At 32.4% G+C, this 25,791-nt stretch overlaps 1 protein-coding gene across 9 annotated transcripts in view; it reads left to right on the plus strand.

Annotated features, from left to right (window-relative positions):
* LOC145268363 (E3 ubiquitin-protein ligase HECTD1-like) overlaps nucleotides 1-25,791 on the plus strand; it is a 252,115-nt gene that overhangs the window by 224,156 nt on the left and 2,168 nt on the right. For all 9 annotated transcript variants that reach the window (XM_080123895.1, XM_080123902.1, XM_080123901.1 and 6 more), the window contains 14 exons: nucleotides 632-915; nucleotides 2,073-2,229; nucleotides 4,204-4,292; nucleotides 6,166-6,296; nucleotides 8,383-8,434; nucleotides 10,536-10,722; nucleotides 13,047-13,126; nucleotides 13,717-13,844; nucleotides 14,596-14,794; nucleotides 17,099-17,236; nucleotides 18,612-19,198; nucleotides 23,308-23,386; nucleotides 23,752-23,845; nucleotides 25,229-25,376. In XM_080123895.1, coding sequence (XP_079980021.1) covers nucleotides 632-915; nucleotides 2,073-2,229; nucleotides 4,204-4,292; nucleotides 6,166-6,296; nucleotides 8,383-8,434; nucleotides 10,536-10,722; nucleotides 13,047-13,126; nucleotides 13,717-13,844; nucleotides 14,596-14,794; nucleotides 17,099-17,236; nucleotides 18,612-19,198; nucleotides 23,308-23,386; nucleotides 23,752-23,845; nucleotides 25,229-25,376 — 2,353 coding nt within the window. The remainder of the gene's footprint in view (nucleotides 1-631; nucleotides 916-2,072; nucleotides 2,230-4,203; nucleotides 4,293-6,165; nucleotides 6,297-8,382; nucleotides 8,435-10,535; nucleotides 10,723-13,046; nucleotides 13,127-13,716; nucleotides 13,845-14,595; nucleotides 14,795-17,098; nucleotides 17,237-18,611; nucleotides 19,199-23,307; nucleotides 23,387-23,751; nucleotides 23,846-25,228; nucleotides 25,377-25,791) is intronic.

Consider the following 25,791-nt stretch of genomic DNA (forward strand, 5'->3'; position numbering starts at 1 on the left):
TTTTTTCCCCTGCCCCCCCGTTTCCGTGGTTTTTTTTCCTTGTCCCCCGTTTCCGTGGTTTTTTTTTTCCCTGTCCCCCGTTTCCGTGGGTTTTTTCCCTGTCCCCCGTTTCCGTGGGTTTTTTTTCCCCCTGTCCCCCGTTTTCGTGGGTTTTTTTCCCTGTCCCCCGTTTCCGTGGTTTTTTTTCCCTGTCCCCCGTTTCCGTGGTTTTTTTTCCCTGTCCCCTGTTTCCGTGTTTCAGTGTTTTTCTTTTTTTTTTTTTCTTCCACCTACCCCCTATTTTTAGGCACACACCTCTCTCCCCCCCCCTCCCAAGATTTCTGCATTTTTTCCTGTATGAAATAACTGCTGGAAAATATATGCATAACATGCTATGCTATTTTATGCTGAAATCTAATATATAAAATCAGTTTCTTGGTCATAATCTGAAAAGAAAACTAATTTCAATGTTTTCTTTTCCCTGCATATTCTTTCAAAATTATTTGAAGTTTCTTAAGCTCCTCTTCACACTAGAAGAGGGAGTGGCAAGAAATTTAGGAAGTGTGGTTTTAGTAGCTCTCTAAATGAGTGCAATAAATATGACAGTTTTATATTTGGTAAGTGGTTTATAGTATTTATATTTATTTTTCAGGCAGTCTGTTGAGTGCTCAAAGTTTCCCTAATCTCACAAGCACCCAGTCAACCACATCAAGTACTCTGACAACTGCCCAAACGATGACAAATATGACTTTAAGTCAAGCACTTACTCGTAGTTTGCCATCCACCTCAAGTGAAAGTGATAATGAGTTCTTGGAGAGTTGCCAAGCTAATGCTTTGTTAGCCGACTTGGATGATGACCTAATGCCCGATATTGATAACGACGGTGATGAAAATGATGATGAAAATGAGGATGATGATTTTGATGATGTTGTCATGGTAAGCTTGTTTTTTGTTTGTATTTAAATTTAAAGTTTTTTTATAAAGTTATACATTGTAACAAAATTATAAATTTTTCTGGTACTTGAACAGTTTAATCAAGACAGTAAAAAAAATGAAAATATCAAAAAAGGTTATATTGTATGTATCCATTATGGAATGAAGTTCTCCAAAAAAAAGATTCACTAAATTTCATGTTTTTTTTTTTATTATTGTTTTTTTTTTTTTATTATTGTTTTTTTTTTTATTATTGTTTTTTTTTTTATTATTGTTTTTTTTTTTTTTCTTATTGTTTTTTTTTTTTTCTTATTGTTTTTTTTTTTTATTATTGTTTTTTTTTTCTTATTTTTATTTTTTTATTTATTTTAATTTTTTTTTAATTTTTTTTTTTTTTTACAGTGAAAATAAAAATGATAGCAAGCAAAGCTTAAAAGCTAGTATTAAAGATGGGGAGGGGGTGATGGCACTTTAAACTAAGTTATCTCCCTATCGCATGTTAAAAAAATTCAAGGATGGCTACCTTCAACGTGTTGTCATAAAAACGTGTTTTCCGCTGTAAAAAAAAATACTACTTGATCAAATTAAGGGGAAATTTTTTTTTTTTTTTTTTTTTTTTTTTTTTTTTTTGAGATCTTCAGTCCAAAACAGATATGTACAATATAACCTTTTTCGATATTTTCATTTTTTAATGTCTTGATTAAACTGTACAAGTACCTTTTTTTTTTTCTTAATAAAATTATACATTTTTTTCTTTTGATCTTTTGCATTCAAGTTTTGAATATTTTTAACGGTGTCCAGAAGAGACTAGGTCTCATATTCAAAATAGAATTTTTATCAAAAAAGTGCAGATTGAATGAACACATCTTAAAAAGCATCCTGTTTTTGATGTCAAATTAGAAACTTATAAACCATAAATATTTAAACGGCAAATATTTTTGTAAGTGAATTTATTGCTTCAATATGGTACAATGAACTTTATTTTTAACATGAACTGTGTAAAGTATGAAAAATTATTTTTTTGTGTAAATTTATTTTTAAAAATGCATTTAATTTACTTTTAGGATTTTATATCTAAAAAATTTTTAGATTTATTTTAAAAATGTATATTTTTAGATATTTTAATCTATATTCATTTAAAAAAAAATTTCATTATATAGGAAGAGGATGATATTGAATTCAGAGGAGAGAAGCCAAGAATGTGGGATGATGAATTTGTATTAAAACGACAATTTTCTGCTCTTATACCTGCCTTTGATCCTCGACCTGGTCGGACAAATGTCAACCAAACTCAAGACTTTGAAATTCCAGCACCAGGTTTGTCTCTCTCAGTTCCTTGGCAGCATTTTAGATCTAAATAGAATTTAGTTTAGGAATTATCAACATTTTATAGATAGGCTACAATGACATGGTTGAAGCCAATCTCACGACACATTTGAGAAATATGACTGGAGCCTCTGAACTTTTTTTTTTTTTTTTTTTTTTCTTTCAGCGATTGTAGCAGAATTAAATACACTAGATTCAAAAATATGCAGAATGACATTCTACGCCCTGAGGATAGGATTGTGTTAAAAAGATAAATAAAAATGTGCGTTCGGCTTTTATAAATTATTTTTGCCAAGAATTTATAAAACAATTAGACACAAGGCTAATCAAAAAAACTGGGGAGGAGGGAGGGTCTATGGTTATCCTCATCACTGTACCTTTGATTGGTCTACACTAATCCTAGTTAGGATTCTCATTCACCATAATACCACAAACGTATCAAGAGTCTTAAAATAAGACATAAGATTCCCAAATCTTTTTTTTTTTTTTTTTTGTGTATATATATATATATGAGCAAACAGTTAATGAAATGTTAAAAAACACTTTGAAATGAGTTAAAAACATATTTAATCTGAAAAGGAAACACTAGATAAATGGATAGTCCTTAATCCGCGGAGTTTCGAAGAAATACTCTCCTTCTCATCAGAGGGTAGGAATTAATTCTTTAATATTTATAATTTACTTCAATTTTACCATCTTGGATCATTTTGGTAAATTCAATTGTAATTTTCATTTTATTTATATATATATATATATATATATATATATATATATTATAATAATAATAAATAAATAGAATCCTATAAAAAGTTGTTTTATTGATATTTTTCATTAGAGTTGGGGGGGGGGATGTTCAAAATGAATGTTAGTAAGGCCCTCCCAATTCTTTCTAGATGATAGACAACCTACTGTTTTCCGGCTTGATGTGGAGCCTGAAAACAAGCAGGTTGATCTATAAATAGGGCTGAATTCTAGACAGAATCAAAGAAAAAGATGATGTTGCTCCAAGATGAGATCAATTATTGAGGTGGCCAGGGACGAAAAAGAAAAGTTGCAGTGTGGGCATCTTTGAGGTTTTCTATCGGGGATGGAGGGGGGGGGCATTCACTTGGCTAGCTAAGAACCTAATCTAGACACAGGGCTTACCTTTCTGACTTTAATTGCCAACAAAGTCCTGATTTTCAGATATTCTTAACTGAAAATGTATAGAATGACATTCTGACCCATAACCAAGAAAGAACTGCTGAAAGATAAATGAAAATATTTTTTCATTCAAAAAAAAAAAAAAAAAATTATGTAACAAAAAAAAAATAAAAATGTGCGGTTCATCTTTTATCTGACTTAATTGCTACTTTGTCAGTAGGCCTCCAGTCATTAAAATATTAATGGTCTTCCAGTTATGCATTTTTAACTCTGCCATGAAGTGATCTGTAGTATAGAACACCATGGATTCAATGAAATACCTTTGCAAAATATAGAAATATTAATTCATTGAGATTTTATTCAACAATAATTTTATGTATTTTTAATGAATTGACTCCTTTTAATTGCTTGCTTAATGGGTTAACCATTTTAAAGAGATCTCTAGGGGTGTATATTTCATTTTTTTTTTAAATTAATTATTAAATAATTTCTAAAGACTTACACAAAATGCAAGGATCTTCTCTATCCAAACAAGTCCTACTCAGTTTTAATTTTGTTTTTAAGTTAAGTTCTTAAGTTTTATTTTTTTTTTTTTTTTGTACTTGGGAGTCACCACTTATCAAGGCCTGAAGGCGACTTGTGGATAAGGATTAATGAAAGTATGGTGGTAGTGTAATAATTGTTAATGGTATAATTTATAAAAGATATCATTTTTGAATGACAAGGTTATTGATGTTCAGAAGTTTTGTTACTTTTGTAATGCCAGTTGTTTGAAATTTCATGTCTATGAATTAACATGTTTTATTTTTCTTTTATCTCCAGGTTCAGAAGATGGTTCACTTCTTGAATTGGGACAACAAGTCCCGCAACCACGTCTTGCCTTATTTTTGAAGGCACCCGCCACAACAGGAGTAAGTTTGCATTCCCATGTTGGAACTTTTTAATCTCTGGTTTGTTTAAACTTTAAAAAAAAAAAAGTACACCTTTTATGTAGATGTAAATAGTTTTCATCTGTGAACAGTTCTATTACTAATTAACATTTTCCCAGGTGAATTATTTCTGAGTAAATTTTTACAAACTGGAAATTAAGAGTAGAAAATGACTTTTTAAAGTCTATCCTTCACTACCAGAGCTACAAAATTGTCTAAGCAGCTCGGTGTGGTGAAAACAACCACATGGATGAAGAAATAGGCAAAATTTTATAAGTTGTTGCGTCTGATAACATGAACTACTTAGCCTTTTAGCTAGGAACAAAATGTATCCTGTTCTGAAACTACACTTCACTTTTTTTGTCCTCTGTCAGTGGAGGAGAAATCTTTCATGACTGAGACAATTATTTTTGTTCCTATCCAGAATGTCCCTTTTTGGGAGCTGGATTTTCCTCACATTAAAAACCAACCTGGTGTCTGCCCTTGTGAGGAGACAAGTTAATAGGAACATTATGAACTGTTTTTCTAAGGCTAACTGTGGGATTTGAAATTCTGTCATCCTTTTTATTAAGACTAAAAAAATTATTTTATTGACAAGACTAAAAAAATTATTTTATTGACAAGACTAAAAAAATTATTTTATTGACAAGACTAAAAAAATTATTTTATTGACAAGACTAAAAAAATTATTTTATTGACAAGACTAAAAAAATTATTTTATTGACAAGACTAAAAAAATTATTTTATTGACAAGACTAAAAAAATTATTTTATTGACAAGACTAAAAAAATTATTTTATTGACAAGACTAAAAAAATTCTTTTAGCAGCTCATTTATTTATAAGCAAACTTCTATATCCAGCTACTGCTACTTGATTTCATTGGCCGTTAAAAATGTTCACACATTGAATCAGATCAATCCAATGGAACTAAAAAAAGCTAATCGTTTTTTTAAGTTGATTTAATCTTTGTAATCTTTATTTTCTAATAGAATAAAGCCTGACCGTTTCTGTGTAGCTCTCTGCGATGTGTACATTTAATGCTTATTTACATTGTGATAGGTGCAAAAATATGACCGTTCAAAATGAAATAACAGGACAAAAAATCAAGACTATACTGATCAATTTAATTTTACTATTCAGAATCTCCACAATCCGAACAACATACAGTCAAATCAGTGCGTTGTAGATTATCTCCTTTTTACTTATATGAAGATGTTGAGCAGTTTTGTTGTTTGAAGTTTTACTACAATAGTAAATTTTATTTCTTTATGAAAATTCTACTTGATAATTTAAAAAAAATTTTTGGTTTACAATATTTTTCACTGATACTTATATCCATAAGTTTTTTTTTAACTGCCATAATTTACAAAAATAAGCACCTCATAACGCACACATATATATATATATATATATATATATTAGTGATGGGATGATTCCGTACTAGTTTTCTGATTCGTTATAAAGTTAAATATTTAACTATAAAGTTTTTTCATGCTTATCATAAAAACATGTTAAATGTAGACAAACATGTTAATAGTACGTTTGCCAGAAGGGGGAGGGGGGTTCTGTAGATTTTAGTTTTACTGATAGTTTAAATCGTTAGTAACGATTTTATCGTCACTACCAGCAGCAGAAGGCTTTGCTTTAAACAAAATAAAATGGAAAAGACAAAAATAGTTTTTGGTATCATAATATAGGCACAAATTTTTAATTGATTCAGACATCCCAAAAGTTCCGGATTCTGATTAATCATCCCAACACTAATATATATATATATATATATATATATATATCATTTTTTTTTTTTTTCTTTTCTTTTTTCATTTGTATAATTTTTTTTATTTTTGTTCCCAGACTGATGAAGTAGAAATCTACATGGGTGATGAAAATGCTTGCATCTTCAAATATGTACAGCAATTGCGAGTGCAAGGTGGAAGTAATGGTAGAAGTGAAAGATTGAAACGCATCTGGGAGCCAACGTACATGTAAGAAAAAAAGCTTGCTTCATTTCCCACTTGAGCAGAACTGAAATATTTTGCGTCAATAAAATTAGCAATTCAAATTAACAGATCATATAAACAAAGGTTGCAGGAGTACGGAACTAAAAGTTAAATTTGTATAAGACACACATCCACAAAGGTGCTGTATTCTTTTATTAACAAGATACTAGCACAATTTCTTTTACTTTCATTTTGGGAAAGGGGGGGTAACAAGAGGGGATGGGGGGTAATTACAGCAAATCTTCCCCTTCACAATAACACCTCAAATTTTACCTTAGGGGAATTTTACCTTAGGGGAATTTTGTAGGGTTGGATTTATTTAATTCAAAATATTTACTAATTTTTATTTAAAAAAAAATTTTTTTTTTTTTTATGAACATGAAACAAACTTTTAGTATCGTTTCTTTCATTTTTTTTTTTTTTTTTTTCTTTCCTTTGTACATCCGTAAGTATTTATTTACAATTAGAATGTGGCAAAAGGAACCAAGGCTTAACAAAAATCTATGAAACATGAAAATTTATAATTAGGGCAACCCAAAAATTGCCTTTATTCATCCCCAAAATGAAGTCTGTTGCCAAGGTCGCTGGAAAGATGGTGGGATCCTTCTACCGCTCAAGAATATATCTCACTACTGATGCAATTCTCTATCTATATAAAAGCCAAGTACGCCCAAAGATGGAATACTGCTGCCATATCTGGGTAGGAGCTGCTAAAAACAGCCTATCCTGCCTTGACAGAGTACAAAATAGACTTTATGGCTTAGTGGGGGATGCCCTTTTCTCTTCGCTGCAACCTCTCTCCCATAGAGACGTTGCGAGCCTATCTTTGTTTTATCGTTATTTCCATGGCAGGTGCTCATCTGAACTCCCATCTCTAGCCCCCCCCCCCCCTCGCAAATCTTTTACAAAAAACACCCGTCTAGCTGAAACCACGGTCAAAAATTTTCCCCACTCCTTATCTGTGCCTAAATCAAAACGTAGATTCCATGAACAAAGCTTCTTTTTTTAGAACTGCACGCCTGTGAAACTCTGTTCCGTCTGCTTGCTTCCCACCTGACTACAACCTGGATGTCTTCAAGTCCAACGTAAACAAATTCCTGATGAACCACCCCCTTAAGTAGACATTTTTATTAAGCCCCCCCCCACACACACACACACACACACTAACGTGTTGTACATGCAATAACCGTTATCCCTAAGTGGCTTCCGGTGATAAGTGGTGATCACCTTGGGGGGAAAAAAAAAAAAAAAAAGTTGAGTAATTTTAAAAAAATTCATAAATCAATCAAAATATTTAAATTTCGCATAAGAACCTTCAATGAGCATTAATTAATTAATTTAATTAGGTTGCCCTAATTAAAAAAACAAAACATAATTCATGCTCAGCTTTATTACTGTCTCGGATGTTTGCATTAACTTTACATTGTAAACTAATGCTTTTTTTTTGTTCCTGAATTTTTGAGATGAGGTTTGGTTGTTCATATTTGGATTCTTCAAACTACTGTTCTCATCTTGAGTGTCATTTTCACATTTCGGTTAGTATAACCTCTGACCTCCTTCAGGTGTATTGTCAAACTCGAATGTTTCAGTCGAACTCAGGAATTTAGATTGAATTTCAAATGGAACCCTTTATTTACTTCATGGGGCACCTGTCAATACTAAGTAATTCGCAACTTTATTTTTTGATTGTCCACACTGAGAATTGAACGTTTGACATTCAAGAGAATCTCACTTTTACAATTTTTTTCCAAGTACTCTAACTCACTGCGCCACAGCACCAAAAGATCTAAGCTTGTCTATAAAACTCACATTATACATCCATTATATTTTAATATCATTTCTCTCCATGCAACACATGTCCTCAACACTCCTTGGCTAGGTTTCATTTCCATACATTATCACACTGGACACACATGACTAATCTATTCTTCCTGAATGAAGTATAATTGGTTATTTTCCCGACAGTTGTAATCACTTTTTTGTTCATATTATCCAGATAGTAGTGGCAACGAACTGCACACTTTATTCTTAACAAGTTGACTTTTTTATTTGTTTTTTTTTTTTTTTCCAGAATTACATACAGGGAATTAAAGGAAGGAGAATCAAAAACTGAACTTTCAAATGTAATTATTTTTATTTTTTATTTTGAAAATATTCCTGTCCAAATTTTGTACGATTGATTTTTAATGGTGAGACGCTACATCAAACATAATGAGTAGTTTAAAATCTTTAGAAATATTTATAAAGCAGGCTTTCATTAAAAATTTTTCAGTGCTAAATAACCTGAAAAGGGGTCATATATGTATATATATATTGGATTGGCAACTAAGTTCTTGCCATTTTTTAAAGATATTGTGTTTCGAAAATTTATATTTTATTTTCCAAGTCAAAATTAAATGATTTCTACCGAAAAGGTATTGAGAATCTTGTTGAACGTTCGGAAAAAGTTGTGAACACGATGGAGAATTAATCATTTATTAAATAGTTTTTAGTTCCTAATTTTAATTTTTTAAAAATGTAAATTTAAAAAAAAAAACTGGCAAGAACTTACTTGCTAACTCGCATTTAGGTTAAAGTGTGTGTGTGTTTCATTTAAAAAATAAGACTTTTTTTTTTTTTTTTGTCTGTCTGTTCTGTTTTTAATCCTTTCCATTTTCCAAATAAGTCTTCACTTCTGGCAGAAACTAGCTAATGTAATCACCAGCTACAACTCCTCAGTGGCTGAATCTAGCGAGATTCAGAATCGGGACCTCATGGAAGAAGCCCAAACCTCTACCACTAGGCTATCTTGGATTTATATAGATGTTGTTCGTTTTTGTAATACTTTTTATGAATGAATTCGATTACTTATACGAAAGTGCATTTTTACCTAAATGCGAGTTAGGAATAATTTTTCCTTTTTCCGCTTTAGTACCCCCAAATGGGGGGGGGGGCAATCTCGCACGACTCTGTGTATATATATATATATATATATATATATATATATATATATAGTAAAATTGGTAATTAATAAAAACCTGAAGAGTGCTCAATACTATTGCAGAGCAAATGTTTTATTTTTTATTACCGTTTTATCTGTATAAGAGATAAGGGGGAGGGAGACGAGTATTGACAATAGTTAAGTTTACCCCCCCCCCTTTTTCTTTTTCCTCATATTTCCTCTAAAAACCTTCTTCCAAATAACAACCATTTCTGTAAGGTCTGACGAGGCTGCTGGATCGTAAGCATGGTCCGGTATCCAAAACCTATTTAACTAAACAGATAAAACGGTAATAAAACATATGCCGCTCCCGATTTGGGAGTACCAAATTGGTAAAAGGGAAAATTATTCCCAACTCCGATTTAGGTAAAAGTGCACTTCTGTATAAATAATTGAATTCATTCAAAACGTCTCACAAAAACATCTATATTCGTTATGTATATTTTCTTCATTAAAGATCATGCCTTAACTAAGACCAGAGGCTATTTTTATCAATTGAAGTCTTTTTAGACTGAAATAGATTTGTTGCTGATGCTATTTTTGTTTTATCTAAAATTGAATAAAATATTTTGCTCTTTTTATTGAGCACTATCAACAACCTTGTGAAATACAATGGTTTTTATTTTGGGATATTTTTAACTTTGAACAAATATATATAGACCATTAGCTGTACTGGAGGCACCTGATATTCTCAACTTTTAAAAAAGTTACCCCCCCCCCCCAACTGATATTCTTATTTTTAAGTGATTATTTAAAAATGCGTCATTCATAGTAATTTCACATGTTAATTCAGGGCTCTTCTCAATCTGGAGTGGTCATCTGTAACGTTCTTCCAGGACCCAGTGTTGATGTAGATTTGCTTCAAGCCAACAACATGGTATAACAATAAATGAAAATTGACAGTTCCTATAATATTCTTTAATCTAAAATGAATTATCCCCCTTGCTGGTATTATTTGTTAATGCTTCATACAGCAGTTGTTTGAATTTTTTAATGCTTCATATAGCAGTCGTTTCAAGTAATTTTTTAAGTAAATTGTAGCTAAATGTCATGCTGCCGATAACATGGTCCAACAATAACAAATGAAAACTGACTCCTAGTCGGAATCAGTCTATTTTGTTATATAGTTATTTGGGTTCGATTGAGATTCCGACAATATAACTTTATATGCTAGATATAAATTTTACTCATTTTCATCTTTCATTTTCTCTCATTCATTTGTCTTTTTGTTACTTTTTCATTAGGATTGTCAATCCAGTATGATTACTTCGGTGAATGAAAACTTCCCGTCATCAATGAGACTTGTTAATGAATGGGAATCGCCTCCGAACAACGATCCGACTGCGTGCACTGTCGATCATGTCTTGAGATTGCTACAACTATGCCACACTATATTTATTGAAGGAACGTTGAACAATTCTAATATGTCAGGTACGTTATACTATCCTCACATCCTCCTTCACGTTTAAATTTCCAAGAATTCAAACAACTGCATAGGTCATTTCTGGTATCTTCTAACAAACTTCCTAACTTCCAGCAGGTCTGCTACCAGAATCGATCACAAAACAAATCCGTTCCTTTGCTTTTTTTCTTGCACACCTATATATCCCCCGTACACTTTTTTAAAAAAAAACTTAACATTTTTCCAATTCTTTTTGGTCCCCTCAACAAAGGAGGGATTGGACCTAGTAATTCACTCCAAAAAAATGTGACATTTTGATGTTAAACATTACATATTTTTAAATCGATTTATGACTGCCCCAAAAAATACGGGCGCCAACTCTTCTACATAAAGTATACACGGGGCCGTTTATTTTGGGTCAACTTGTATTTAAAACCTGCTGAGTCATGTCACGTGATCTTGACGTCAGCAAGCTCTAATGGCAGTCTGAATTTAAAATTTAAAAATGTTATCAGTAAAAAAAAATTTAACCCTCACATAAGCTAAAGTATGAACTTCTACGCTATGACAACGTTACCAAAGTTATTAGCACGTTAAAAATAGTTAGATACGATAGTTAAACGAAAAAATAACAAGCCAAAAATGTGAAGTAAAAAAGAAATATGCTTACAAAAAATATTAACGATCGAAGTTTTTACAAAAAAAAAAACAGCCAGACGCCATTTTCTTTTTTAGTAACACTCTTTAGAGTAAGGAAGACGAAGTGAGAGAGAGAGACACACAAACGCAAACAGATAGAGAGAGATGTCTAGACAGGAAACGAAATACGTAATTTAATAAACGCTAATGTGAAGTAAAACAAAAAAAATAAAATACTGCTACGTCATCTCGTAACGCTCCCGCGATGACCTCATTTAGTGGCTATCTGTCAAACCTCTTTCACTCGCTTTATAAGCCTTATTTTAACACTATAATCAATTCCTCTTACTCTTGGCCTACACGGTTAAGTGGTTGGAGTTTGTTTCACCTCTGCGTCAAGGCTCTTGGGTTCAATCCAGCCTCACGACCAAAACTATTTTTTTTTCTTTTACATCTTTAGACACGCGGACAACATTTCTTTATTTTTTTTACTTCGCTTATTCTTTAGTTTACTTCCCCCGCCCCTATACACACAGCGGGGTTTATTTTTCGGGGTGTTTTTTTTTTTCTTCCGATTTTTTCTAACATGGTTTCAGGGTTATTACTTATCCCACCCCCCATACACACACCTACAAACACCCGGGCAACACCGGGTACACCCTCAGAACTCATCTTCTACCACCAATGCAACAAACCTTTTTCTGTACACCTAAAATCAAATGGAATGTGCATAAAATTTCTTTCCAAAAATACTTATTTGCAGAACATTTTTCCAGTGCTGCTTTCCTGAAGAAAACATGGTTGTCTTCAAGTCCAATGTAAACATATACTTGGCAAACCATCTTAAGTAATCACATTTTGTCCATTCCATTCATTGTTTGTCAAATCTCACAATATTCTTCATCATTCAACTGACAATCCATTCATCTCATTAACACTTATCCTCGAGTGGCTTTTAGCTTTGCTAATTGGTAGCTCATTAGAAAGAGCAAATAAGAATCTTAAAGTTCAAATACAACTGTCAACTTCATTTTAAATATTAGAATAAAATATTCTTCATTCGAAAAACATAGCTCATCATATTCATTATTTAACTGACAATCCCTCTTAATCCTTACCCTCGAGTGGCTTTTAGCCTTGATACAGGGTGACTCAATAGTGTAAGAAATCTAATATTTATCATTCAACTGACAATTTATCCATCTCATTAACTCTTATCATTTATTGGATTTTTTACTTTGCTGTGAATAATTTTCTAGCACAGTAGAGAGAGCCCGCCTTTTTAATGTCCTCAATGTATTTGTTCCAGTTCATGTTGCCTGTGAATGTTGAGCTGAGGAGTTTGAAGAGCTTTTAGGTAGTGTATTATTAGTCATTGCAATCAGTTGAGGTTTCTTGTAATTTCCAAAGGAAAGAAGCTTAGTCGTGGCAGTATTGATTGTTACCATCCATTTACGTTAGCGTTCTCTAAGGTTTCAGCCATTGCTTTAAGATATATGTTCACTCGTTTTCCCCCTCATGGTCATTACAGAGTGTAATGTCATCAGCAAATACTCAATTTTATCAGTCATTTAAATAAAGGTCCAAGGATCAATCTTGTACTATCTGAAATACAAAAATATAAGTGATTTGAGTAGGGGTTTTTTTTTTGTTTGTTTGTTTTTTTATACAAGAAAACAAAATTTTCATTTTTTTTTTTTTTTTATTATTCTAGATCATGGCTCTAAAGTTGATATCCATCCTGAAGATTTTATCTCCAAGAAACTAACCAACAAAGTTATACAGCAAATACAAGTGAGTAATGAAAAAAAAAAAAAAAAACCTTTAAAATTGATTTTCTTTCGATTAATCAGAATCAGTAATTTTATAAAAATTAGAAATTTAGAACGGAATCGGTAATTGTACCAGAATCTGGATAAAATATTGGAATCATTCCAGTATTAATTAATAAACAAATGAAATATGACAATGATAGCAAAATTATTTTATATACTTAGATATATGGCAAAACTATTTTAAAACTTAAGTCCCTCCATGAAGATTAAAATCAAAATATAAATCCTAAGTCTAGATTCCTTATTCCAAAATCATGATTTTAATTCTAGAAAATGTCTAACATTTCAAGTTTGATCTTAAATGGTTTTAAAAATAATCCGATTTAGAGAATTTTGCTTATTCTGTCTAATGACTAGATCAAATTGAATGTAAATCTGAAATATTTCAATTTTCGAATAGCAAGTTGTTCCTTTTAAATAAACTGCCTAGTGTCTGCATATACAACTTTTGTTGTCTATTTCATTTTTTTATCACGTGTCAGAATTTAGATTTTTTTTGTTTCTTTTTCTGGATTTTTAGTAACTTTTTATATCTTTGTTTTAATTTAGGACCCTCTGGTTCTTGCTAGCAATGCGTTACCTGATTGGTGTGAACAACTGACTAAATGGTGCCCAATGCTTTTCCCTTTTGAAACAAAACAGTTATATTTCAGTTGCACTGCATTTGGGACATCAAGGTAAGTTTTTTTTTTTTTTTTTTTTTGCCAAAATAGATCAAAGAAAATCATAAAACAAAATTTAACATATCGAGGAGACTAGAAAGTAGATCCTTCTTTACTCTCAACTCGCCTTATTTTAGTTCTCGCATTCCATGAGCGACGTTTCTGACAAAGGGGAGTAATTGCTGTTTTTTTTGTCGAACTATATTCCATCTAACACTTATAGCTAGCAAGTTTATGACTTTTTTTTCTTTTTTTAGTTCCTTACATCAAGTAACTCTGTTACCCTTTAAATGCATTACTATCAGAAGTTTTTTTCTTTTATGGAAATGATACCCGGCGTTGGTTGGGTTTGTGTAGGTGGTATAGTATGGAATCTCGGGTGAAAAAAAAAAAAGGTAGTAGCGGGAGGAAGGAATTAAAACAGGACGCAGCTAGGGTGGTGAGAGGTGTTTTTAAAAAAAAAAAAAAAAAAAGTGGTGGCAGGCAGGCTTGAACTCGTGACACGAAGGCGGAAAAGAAAGTGAAAGAAAATCTGATGTCTTACCAATGCTCCATGACGCGATCGGAAATCAAAAGCATTCAAATTAAGCAAAGTCAATCCAACCGATATGATGATGTGCAAATATGGTGATTCAAAAAAAACGAGACAAGTATTTGTTACGTTTTTTTTTTCTATTTTTTTAATTATCCTCAATGTTTGTACATGGTTGTACGCACTTGTTGTATCGTGCGCGTTGTGATTGATATCGTTTTTATTTTGTAATAGAGCAATTGTTTGGTTGCAAAACAAGAGGGATGCCATGTTAGAACGTAACAGAGGACGTGCCCCAAGGAGGGATGATACTCACGAGTACAGAATCGGTCGCCTTAAGCATGAAAGAGTTAAAGTACCGAGAGGAGACCAGCTTTTAGAATGGGCGCTTCAAGTCATGCGTTTCCATGCCCGAAGGAAATCCATTCTAGAGGTGAGATCTTTTCAGCTTTTCTAAAAGTCATTCCCATCTAAAATCTAATTTCTTGTGTTGTTGCATTATGCCTTCTTCTTTTACTGATCCCCCCCCCTTCCAAAATGGAAAACTTGTTTAAAGATTTTTGTTTTCTCCTTCTGTAAATTAAAGTGTTTAAGATACAGTTTTTGATTTTTATTTGCTTTGTTTTTTTATTAATATTAAAAGTAACAAACTTTAAATATTTTCTTTAATTGCAGATTAGTTCAGCTTGATCTGTCAATTTTTGCAATAATCAATTATTTAATTCAGCTTGGCTTGGCAGTTTGTGTGATTTCAGCAAAACAAAGCCACATGCCACTTAGCTTGTGATATAAATTTACTGAGACACTGAACAAATACCTTCACAAAATGGGCCTGCCAACTGGCCACCTCATTTTTGTGATTTAACCTCATCAGATAATTTTCTTTGGGGATATGTAAAGTCTCATCTCTGCTGATAAACCAGACACAATAGACCACTTGGAAGAAAGCATTCAATGTATTATTCCTGGAATACAGCCTTATTCAATGCGTAGTTTGTGAAAATACGACTTAGATTACGCCATAATACATGCAAGTTGCATGTTCAAAGTTATATTTAAGTTATAAATACTAAAACTTAAACTTTGGAATAAATAACATCAATATAGTAATACTTTTTGTGATTTATCTGTATTTAAACTTTGCAGCCTCTAAAAAAAAAAAAAAAAACTATATATATATATATATATACACACACACATACATGCGTGTATGTTACTAAAGATCAGAAAAGCATTGGTATCATTGGTTTTAAAGCCAAACGGGGACCAATATCTGATTGAACTTTCTCCCCAGGGAAACAGATATAAACAGAACCTGAAGATAACCAACTTTACACTCCCCCCCCCTCAGTTTTCCTAACTGAGAACTTTGTTGGGATTCTCTGCCACTAACACACACACACATATATATATATATATATATATATATAACGAATAAAGAAAAGTTATAAGCTTTTATACTTTTCGTATTCTTTTTTATACATTTCCATTCATATATATATATATATATATATATATATATAGTTACATTTTATCCTAATAGAATACCAACCTTGTTTTGGCACACCTAGTTGACTCCCCAGCCTCAAAAAAAGGCAGGACATCCGCCTTCCTTAATCTCAAATTTATCCTCCCCCCCCCCTAATTTTCTCTGAAATGATGATTGTAATTCTGAAATTTATTTTTTTTCACACATTTTTCTTCACACATTTTTCTTCACATTTTTCTTCACACATTTTTCTTCACACATTTTTCTTCACACATTTTTCTTCACACATTTTTCTTCACACATTTTTCTTCACACATTTTTCTTCACACATTTTTCTTCACACATTTTTCTTCACACATTTTTCTTCACACATTTTTCTTCACACATTTTTCTTCACACATTTTTCTTCACACATTTTTCTTCACACATTTTTCTTCACACATTTTTCTTCACACATTTTTCTTCACACATTTTTCAACCGCTAACCTTATCCGTAACCTCAGACGCATGATAAACATGTATGATTGAATTTATCAAAACAATTGCATTTCAAATGTGACTTTTACCTACACAACTTCTGACCTACACTTACCATACTCTAATTCCTATTCAATATCCTGCTTCTCTAATTACTGAAGCTGAGAAAAATATTAATGAAAAAAGAAATTTGTAAAATGAAACAAATCCGCTATATTAAGCTTACTAAAAAAAAAAAAGATAAGTTGACAGGGGAGATAATTAAGTTCTGTTGCTTACATCACTTAATGAACATAATTCAAATTGTCAGACAAAATTCATTCCCAATATAAACTTTATCGAAAACTTTTTTCATTAGTGATTTTTTTCTACCCTATCGTTCTAATTTTTGGATATGTTACTATTTTCAACATGACAATTATGTAGGTAACATTTGTTTTACTTGAAATTCAATATTTTTTCATTTGTGTAATATAGAAACCTTGATTATTCTTCACCTTGCAAATTCACAAAATGTCATTAATTACAAAAATTCATTTTTGTCATCCCTCGCCCCCTCTCCAAGATATCTGTAAATATTTTGAAAGATTTAAGGTATTTCTGGCACATTAGCAATGTCCAGTTCTAAATTATTAGACGAGAACATGCAATGGTGATAACTGTTTCCATTTCTCTAGCGATAATAAAGTCTGCAATGGATAGCATTCCGTTTAATCTTTGGAATGAACATTTAAACACTTGAATAAAAAGAAAAATATCTTTAAATTTCAGATTGAATTTATCAGTGAAGAAGGCACTGGTCTTGGTCCGACCTTAGAATTCTATGCCCTCATTGCAGCGGAATTGCAAAGGAAATCTCTTGGTTTGTGGCTGTGTGATGATGATATAGTGGATAACACGGAGAGAGAGGTAAAAAAAAAACCTTGTATTCTGTTATGTGTGTGTATGTATGTGTGTGTGTTTGTTCCAAGATGTTGTTCATCTTACCATGTATTTCTGTTAAAATGCTCAATTTTTTTACAGCACCTGTTTCTGGCCATGTCAGTGGGGCATTAGAATACACCGACTGCCCCCTTGCAGAGGGTAAAAGTCCCTCAATGGGGGTCCTGGATATGACCTTAAACTATATCCAGTGGTGAGGCCCCAGCTTGTGGGCTTTGGGGAGTGTGGAGCCACCTTTTAATTACCATTGCTCCCAGGTCCACTCTGACCCGGAGTGGTAGTACCTGTTAGGGTCCCAACTATGGGTTGAATAGAAACTGACGTGAAAACAACAAATATATTCTATTAAAAAAAAATTTCTTCAAAATCTTTGGATTCGGCATTAAATAACCCGAAAAGGGTTGATATGCCGTAAAACAACCAACCAACAGCACCTGTTTCGTAACACAGAAACAATCATAATTATGTTAATTTTTTAATCTTTTCTGCCCTGACTCCTCAGAAGAATAAGACCTCGTTAACATTAAAATAAAAAAAAAAACATATGGCATAATTGCACAAATCCAAAAAAACGCAAGTATACTTGCAATTGTGTTTTATGATATTTACGCTGTCTTTGATTAGTTATTTTTGTAGCCATACATCGAGCTTCATAAATCAAAGGATTGGTATAAAGAATGAAATATCATTGAATATGCATACTTTTCCTGTAATCATGAATTTTTTTAATCAAGTTAAACATGAACTAAAAACAATTTTTTCATGTGTTCAATGGATGTAGAGCTCATAAATAAATAAAATGACTCCTTACAATATTTATAAAATTTTATATTTATAGTGTGTCTTCATTTTGTAAGTCAAGGTCAATCCATGTGATTATCATTTAGACATTAATTATACCTACCAATAGTTGCCTAGGAATCTTTTTTTTTCTCTCTATAGAAAACCCAAATTAAAAATTCGAATTTTAGTAAATTTTTACTGTCAGGTTCATTAGAGTTTGAACATAAAGGATAGGGGATTTGTGAACTATTTTATTATCATGAGTAGCATCTTCCGCTTGGTGCAGATTGCGAATCCACAGGACTTATTTTTCGCCATTCCTTCCGATCCAGAGCAAGTTAGTTGGACACCCAACTGTTGAGATTTCCAATCAAAATATTTCCTCTCCTCTTTCTCTATTCTATACATCCACCAAAAAAAAAAAATTGTTGGTTGTCACAGAATCTAATTTTTATTTTTTTCTAATAAAATATAATTAGTACAATAAAAAAAAAAAAAAATTATTCATTTTTATGGTTGCACACAGAACTGATTTTTTGTTCTTTTTTGTTTCTTCAAGGTGGACATTGGACATGGAGTAAAATCCCCTGGTTACTACGTCCAACGAAGTAGCGGCCTTTTCCCTGCCCCAATTCCTCAAGACAGTTCCGATTTGGAACGCATAGAGTCTTTGTTCTATTTCCTGGGAACGCTTTTAGCAAAATGTATTCAAGACAATCGACTTATTGACTTACCTTTGTCCAAACCGTTCTTAAAATTGATGTGCTATGGTGGCTCAGGTCGTAACGTTTGCAAGCATTACTCTGCGTTGTCTTCACAGCGAAATAGTAGTCCTTCAGAGTCTTTCTGGACAAACGATGACCTGATTTCTAGTAGTGAGCATTTTGATAAAGAACTTATCCTTGACCCACCAAAAACTCACCAAAACTCTGGTCCGCCATGGTACGCAGGAATCCTTAGTGAAGAAGACTTTGCCATTGTTGATCCTCACAGAGCTTATTTCTTGCAACAATTGAAAGAGTTAACAACCCGAAAACAGAATATATTGAAGAAACCAATATCAAAAGATCAGAAAAATATTCTCATGCAAGATCTGAAAATTCCCCCTCCAGATTCTGGAAATGGTGTTCGTCTGGAAGATCTTGGGTGAGTTATTTTATTAATTATATTTTCTATGTTTATTTCACTTATTTTTGTATTTATATATTTTTTTCCTTTTTAAACAAGTTCACGTATGGAAGGAAGTTAAGGAGTAGAAAGCAAATTTCAGCAGCTTTTTAACTCTAGCTTCCCTTATTTTATCCATTAGTCCTCACATTCTAAGAATGATGTTTCTGACAAAGAAGAATTACTTTCTAAGTTGAAATGTGTTGACATTTATCATTGACTTTTAATTTTAAGTTACTTAAATGGCTTCATGCCTTGTCTGGAGCAATTGGCGAAAAAAAAATAAACTGAATACTCTATAAGTGATCCTGGATCAACTCTGGGATATGCACTAATTTGGTATAGAATTTGTCAAATGTTAATTATAGAATAAGCATATTTTGATAATCTTGCAGAAGGTGTGATGCTTTGGTTGCCATCATAGTTGAATCTACTTCTAGAATACAGATGAAACAAAATTAACACACAAAAATTGATGTTGGAATGCTTTGGTTATCATCAGAATCAAATTGTCTTTTTAGATTTAAAAAATGTTAAATTAAAAAAAAAATTGGAAACTGAAATGGAAGTAAAAATGAAAATAACACCCAGAAATGCATGATGTATATTGTTTCTAGCTTACTAAAAGAAATTGAAAATGGGGGGGGGGGGGTAGCACACCAGTAATAAGATATACTCATATTTTTGTATTTCAGTACTAGCAGGCCACCCGACATTGCCCAAGCATAAAATATGCTTAAATATATTTTAATTAATGCAGATTTCATTTTTATTATATTATATAGGACTCAATATACAGTAATGATTTAAAAAGTAAAAAAAAAACTTGTGTGCCCCAAAACGTTTAGCTTAAGATTTTCTTTTTCCTTTGAAGTTAAAGCCTGAGCTATGAAGACATGTTTGCTGCAAGGCTAAAAATTAAAACATAAACCAATAGCTATTACGTTACACATGCATATTTGTAATATCGTCGTTTGACCTTCGTCTGGCAAATTCCATTTTTTTAATTTTCACTTTTGCACAGATTTTTTTTTTTTTTTTTTTTTTTTTTTTTCAGCTAAAACCCAAATCATAAAACCAAATCATAAAAAACCTTGACACCTCAAAAGCATGTGGACCCGATCTTATCCCAGCTGTGCTATTAAAAAAGTGCTCAGCCGAAGTAGCTCCAGTTCTCTCCAAACTCTACAACAAATGTCTTAATGAAGCTTGCTTTCCGGGCTGTTGGAAAACTGCTTCTGTTGTACCAGTATTCAAGAATTCTGGCGAAAGGACAGACCCATCAAATTATCACCCCATTAGCCTCCTCCCACTTTTTGCCAAAATATTTGAGACCATAATTAACCATGCTCTAGTCCATCATCTTACAGATGCTAAACTACTGACTGACAAACAATATGGATTTAGACAAGCCCGTTCCACAGCAGACATCCTCACCGTGATCTCTGAACGTATATACCAATCACTGGACAAAGCGGGGGAAGGCAGAGCGGTAGCTCTAGATATATCTAAGGCTTTTGACAGGGTATGGCATGAGGGTCTCCTCAGGAAGATTAGATCTTACGGTATCACTGGTAGAATACTTAACATAATTAAATCCTTCTTAGATAAGAGAAAAATCCAGGTAGTCCTCGACGGTCGCACATCTAAACAATATGATATAAATGCGGGAGTGCCCCAGGGTTCTATCCTTGGACCTCTATTGTTCCTGATATTCATAAATGACCTCCCCGACAACATTGCCTCTGAGATGGGTATATATGCTGATGACACTACACTCTATGGCAGACACGACAGGAAGACGAATGAACACATTTCTAAAGAAATGGCAGAAACACTAGAGGAAGACCTCCAATCTGTAGTGGAATGGGGACAAAAGTGGTTGGTCGCGTTCAATGCTGCCAAGACTAAACTAGTTTCATTCAATAATTACAAGAAACCCTCTCTACCACCAATAGCAATGGCCAACGACCCTTTATCTGAGAGTCCATCTTTCAAACTCCTTGGCCTAACGTTCACAGGAAACATGAGTTGGAACAATTACATTGAAGGCATTGCCAGGGCCGCTGCAAGAAAGGTAGGCTCTCTCTACCGTGCTAGAAAACTACTAACACCCGAAAGTATCCTGTACCTCTATAAGGCCACCATTCGCCCATGTATGGAGTATTGCTGCCACATCTGGGCTGGTGCATCTGCTACTAGTCTCTCGCTCCTTGACAAGGTTCAAAAGAGAGTCGCAAATCTGATAGGCCCTGAACTGGCATCTAAGCTTCAGCCTCTGTCCCATCGACGAAATGTTGCATCCCTCTGCCTGTTCTACAAGTATTTTAGTGGTGAATGCTCTGATGAACTACAATCACTTGTGCCCCCACGACGCGAGCACCCTCGACAAACCCGACAGGCTACTAGATCCCACCCCCACACTGTAGAGGTCCCTAGATGTAAAAGATCTTTTTACTCCAATAGTTTCTTCCCCAGAACCGCAAGACTCTGGAATTCCATTCCAGGTCCCTGCTTCCCCAACATTACTGACGTGCAGAAGTTCAAGTGTAACGTGAACCGGCACCTTGCTGCCCAAATCCCTACATAGTACCCCAGTAGTTGTTGCCCCTGATAGTAGCCCCCTACACCAAAGTGGCAATTTGCCTTGTTTGGGGTGAAAATGTAATTAAAAAAAAAAAAAAAAAAAAAAAATGTAAAGTTGCACATAGGTTTGAATACTCTATATATTAAGTTTCCCATTTTATATATAGTTTCCCCACTTTAAGTTTCATGTCTGTAGACCAAAAATTGATAGTTTGGTATGCAAAATTTTTTAAACTTGTGTGTGTGTGTGTGTGTGTGTGTGTGTGTGTGTGTGTGTGTGTGTGTGTGTGTGTGTGGATCTTTTGCAAATGAATGCAATTCCACAACTCATATATAAGAAAGTTGTATTTTCCTTTTTAAATAAATAGAAAAAGGGATTTTTAGTATGAATATCAATACACAAAAAAATATTTGGAGTATAGATTATGCTGGTCTATTTGGTTAATAGATGGCGTTTGCTAATGGGCTGAGAGATAAGTTCAATTTTCAGTTGAGCTAGACTAAATATTAAAAACAAAAAATGGTACTTGATGCCCCCTTTCTAGGTACTCTGTATTATGAAGTGAGAATCAAGAGTAAGTGGAGTTATTCTGGGAGAAGTGATAAAGATATTTGGAGATGAGCAAGGCATATTTTTACTGAAGCATAAGGCCACATTTATAGTTTGGGATAACATGTATGAGGAGCTGGGTAGCATAATTTTTGTTTGCATTACATTTAAGTCATGGGAGAGGGGTAAAAAGGAATCCAACAGTGTTCACAAATTTTTAAAGTCTTAAAAAAAATTAAAAATAAGAGTATAATATTTATGTTAAGATACTGTTTCGAATTGGTGAATATCAGGAAATGTTCTGTATCATGTTGATTTGATTTGTAACACCATAACTAAATATGTGCATGTGTATAAATAAAAATAGTTTAATAAAAAGCCATAGTATGCATGTTTAAAAGTTCAACATGTCTGACGAAGGGATATTTCCCGAAATATTTGACTATATTTACGTGAGGAAGACCACAATACATGTAAAATATACCTTGTATTAATAAGGGTGAATCTGCATAGTTTATTCCACCATGATGTCTAAATTTGCTTCAGTTTGTGTTTATCCATTACACCTCTGCATTGTATTGCTTTCTAAAGTTTTTATACACATACAACAATGCTTAAAGCAAACTACATTAACCTCTTAAAGAATGTATTATAACATTAATTCAGTCTTTTTTTTTTTTTTTTTCTTTAATTTAATATTTGAAAAACTGGTAATTTGAAAGTTTAATTTGGAAATCTTCATAAAAATATTTTTAATGTGACGATGGAGAATTTTATATGAAAACTGACTTTAGCAAATAATTTTGTAATAAATTTTAAAGTTTATTTTTAAGCTTAATTTTAAAAAATTGTTTTATAAAAATGAATTTTTAGATCTAAGAATTTGTAAAAAATTTTACATGGAAATAATTGTCTGACATAAAAATTGTATCGTTTTATCTTTATTTTTCAGATTGACATTCCAATTCAACCCTTCGTCAAGAGTTTATGGTTACACTTCAATAAATCTTCGCCCCGGTGGTGACGAACAGGTGAACTATTTTTTCTCTTTACCCTTATCCTCAAGTAGCTACTGGTCTTAATAGAGCTGGCCCCTACAATTACAAAAAATAGTAGTATTAGGATTTAAAATGTTTTTCATTCTTTTTTATATAAAATTAGCAGAGGTGCCCATAGTAAGGAACCCCCTCACTAAAAAAAAAGTACTAGTAGCGGGGTGGGGTGGGGGGGTCAAAACAACAGTAGGCAGCCCGGGTGGAAAGCGGTGTTAAAAAAAAAAAAAGCAAGCAGGCCAGCTCAAACTTGTAATACAAATCATTGAAATTCGAACCATATAAAATTTATTATTTATATAAAATTAGTTTATACGTTTATGTATATTTTCTTTTCTTTACAGGAAGTGACCCTTGACAATGTGGAAGATTACGTGACCCTTGTCACCGACTTTTGCTTCAACACAGGAATCCAAAGACAAATGGAAGCATTCAAAAGTCAGTTTTATATCAACTGTTTTAAAACCATTTAAAATTTTTCATTTCTTGTTTTAAAAGAATTTCTAAAACAAAAAAGTTTTTGAACAAAAATCCCTTCCTTAATCGTATACAAATCTTTCAATTTGTATTATTCGGATTACTATTCGCATCTTGTGTGTTATTTTGACAACATTAACACATGCACGCACACCTGCTTTTGAAAATACAGCCATTTGCATATGAAATTACTACACAATAATAATGACTAGTGGGACCTATGGAAATTCCACAGGGGACGCATTCGTATGTAATATACTGATGTTGGCATTCTATAGATGTTCAGTATAAATGGAGAAGCTCTGACATTATTGTAGCTTTTTTGTTAAAACTGTAAAATTATTTTAAGCTAGCAGAAATGCCCCGCAAAGCTCGGTTGTAAAGTACGCTTGAATATAATTTAATTCTTGCAGATTTCATATATATTATAGTTAATTTTCTATCGATTTTTATATATTATAAAGTTGCGATTTACAAAAAAAAAATATATATATATCCATATGACTTTGGTGCATTAGCTTGAACAGAAATAAAAACTTATGGAAAAAAATGTGTGTGTGTATGTATATATATATATATATATATATATATATATAGAAATAAAAACTTATGGAAAAAGTGTGCGTGTATATATATATATATATATATATATATATATACACACACACACATTTTTTTCCATATATATATACACACACTTTTTCCATAAGTTTTTATTTCTATATATATATACACACACACACACACACACACATTTTTTTCCATAAGTTTTTATTTCTGTTCAAGCTAATGCACCCAAGTCATATGGATATATATATATATATATATATATATATATATATATATATATATAAACTTGAGTTCCTTCAACCATAACCAAAACTTATGAAGAATTCTTGATAAATTTAAAAAAAAAATAGATGACTTAATTACCATCAGCTATAATCAAGACCAAAACTTATGAATAATTCTTGGTAAAATTATTTATGACAAAAAATGGAAGTGCATAACTAAACGACTCGGATGTAAGCGTGACACAGAAAATAACACGCACGCTGTCGTATTAATATAAAGATAACAAAAATAATATGCTGTTATCATCATCATCAACCATTTCTTTAATCAAATGTTTGGATTATTTTGACTGCTATTCTCAACTTACTTATTTTGACGTTTCGGCTGATGTAACCTCCAACCTTCTTCAGGCACATTTGATCTCCTGAATAAACTGTCAAATTGGGAATGTATGTGAAACCCTGGGGGTATATTATAGTGTTTGTGTATGCATGTTAGTTTTGGCTTTGATAACATTTGTGTGCATTAGTTTTATTTTATTTTTTACAGGTGGTTTTGATCTGGTGTTTTCAATGGAAAAATTAGTATTCAACTCTATGGAGTTGTCATCTTTGTTATGTGGTGATCAAGCTCCCACCTGGACAAAGGAAGACATTTTAAACTACACAGAGCCAAAATTAGGTTACACTAAAGACAGGTAAGGGAACTTTACAAGTTTATTAGTATATATATTTGCACGGTACCAAAGATGGCCGACTTGTAACAACGTGGGGATGGAATTTCTTTTCCCCCAAACGAAAACACCAGGTTTATCATGTACAAAATTAACTTTTTGTTAGTAACATCGAATGGAAGTAACATCTGACGAATTGATGAGAATTGGAGACTTTTATGAGCATATAGAATCATGAAATTGCCATCTCATTAACGAAACGGCTGTAATGAAGAAATCCAAGATAAAATAAGCAAAACTTACAAAAAAAGAAAAAAATGTAAGCCTTTGAATTTCAATAAAGTTTTGTACTAAAATATATATATATATATATATATATATATAACACAATTAAAAACTGTAAATTATAATTTACAAGAATTTATTGTTCAGCAGGAGC

Source organism: Euprymna scolopes, chromosome 43, assembly GCF_053919585.1.
Source record: "Euprymna scolopes isolate OS-2025 chromosome 43, ASM5391958v1, whole genome shotgun sequence".
Taxonomy (NCBI): domain Eukaryota; kingdom Metazoa; phylum Mollusca; class Cephalopoda; order Sepiida; family Sepiolidae; genus Euprymna; species Euprymna scolopes.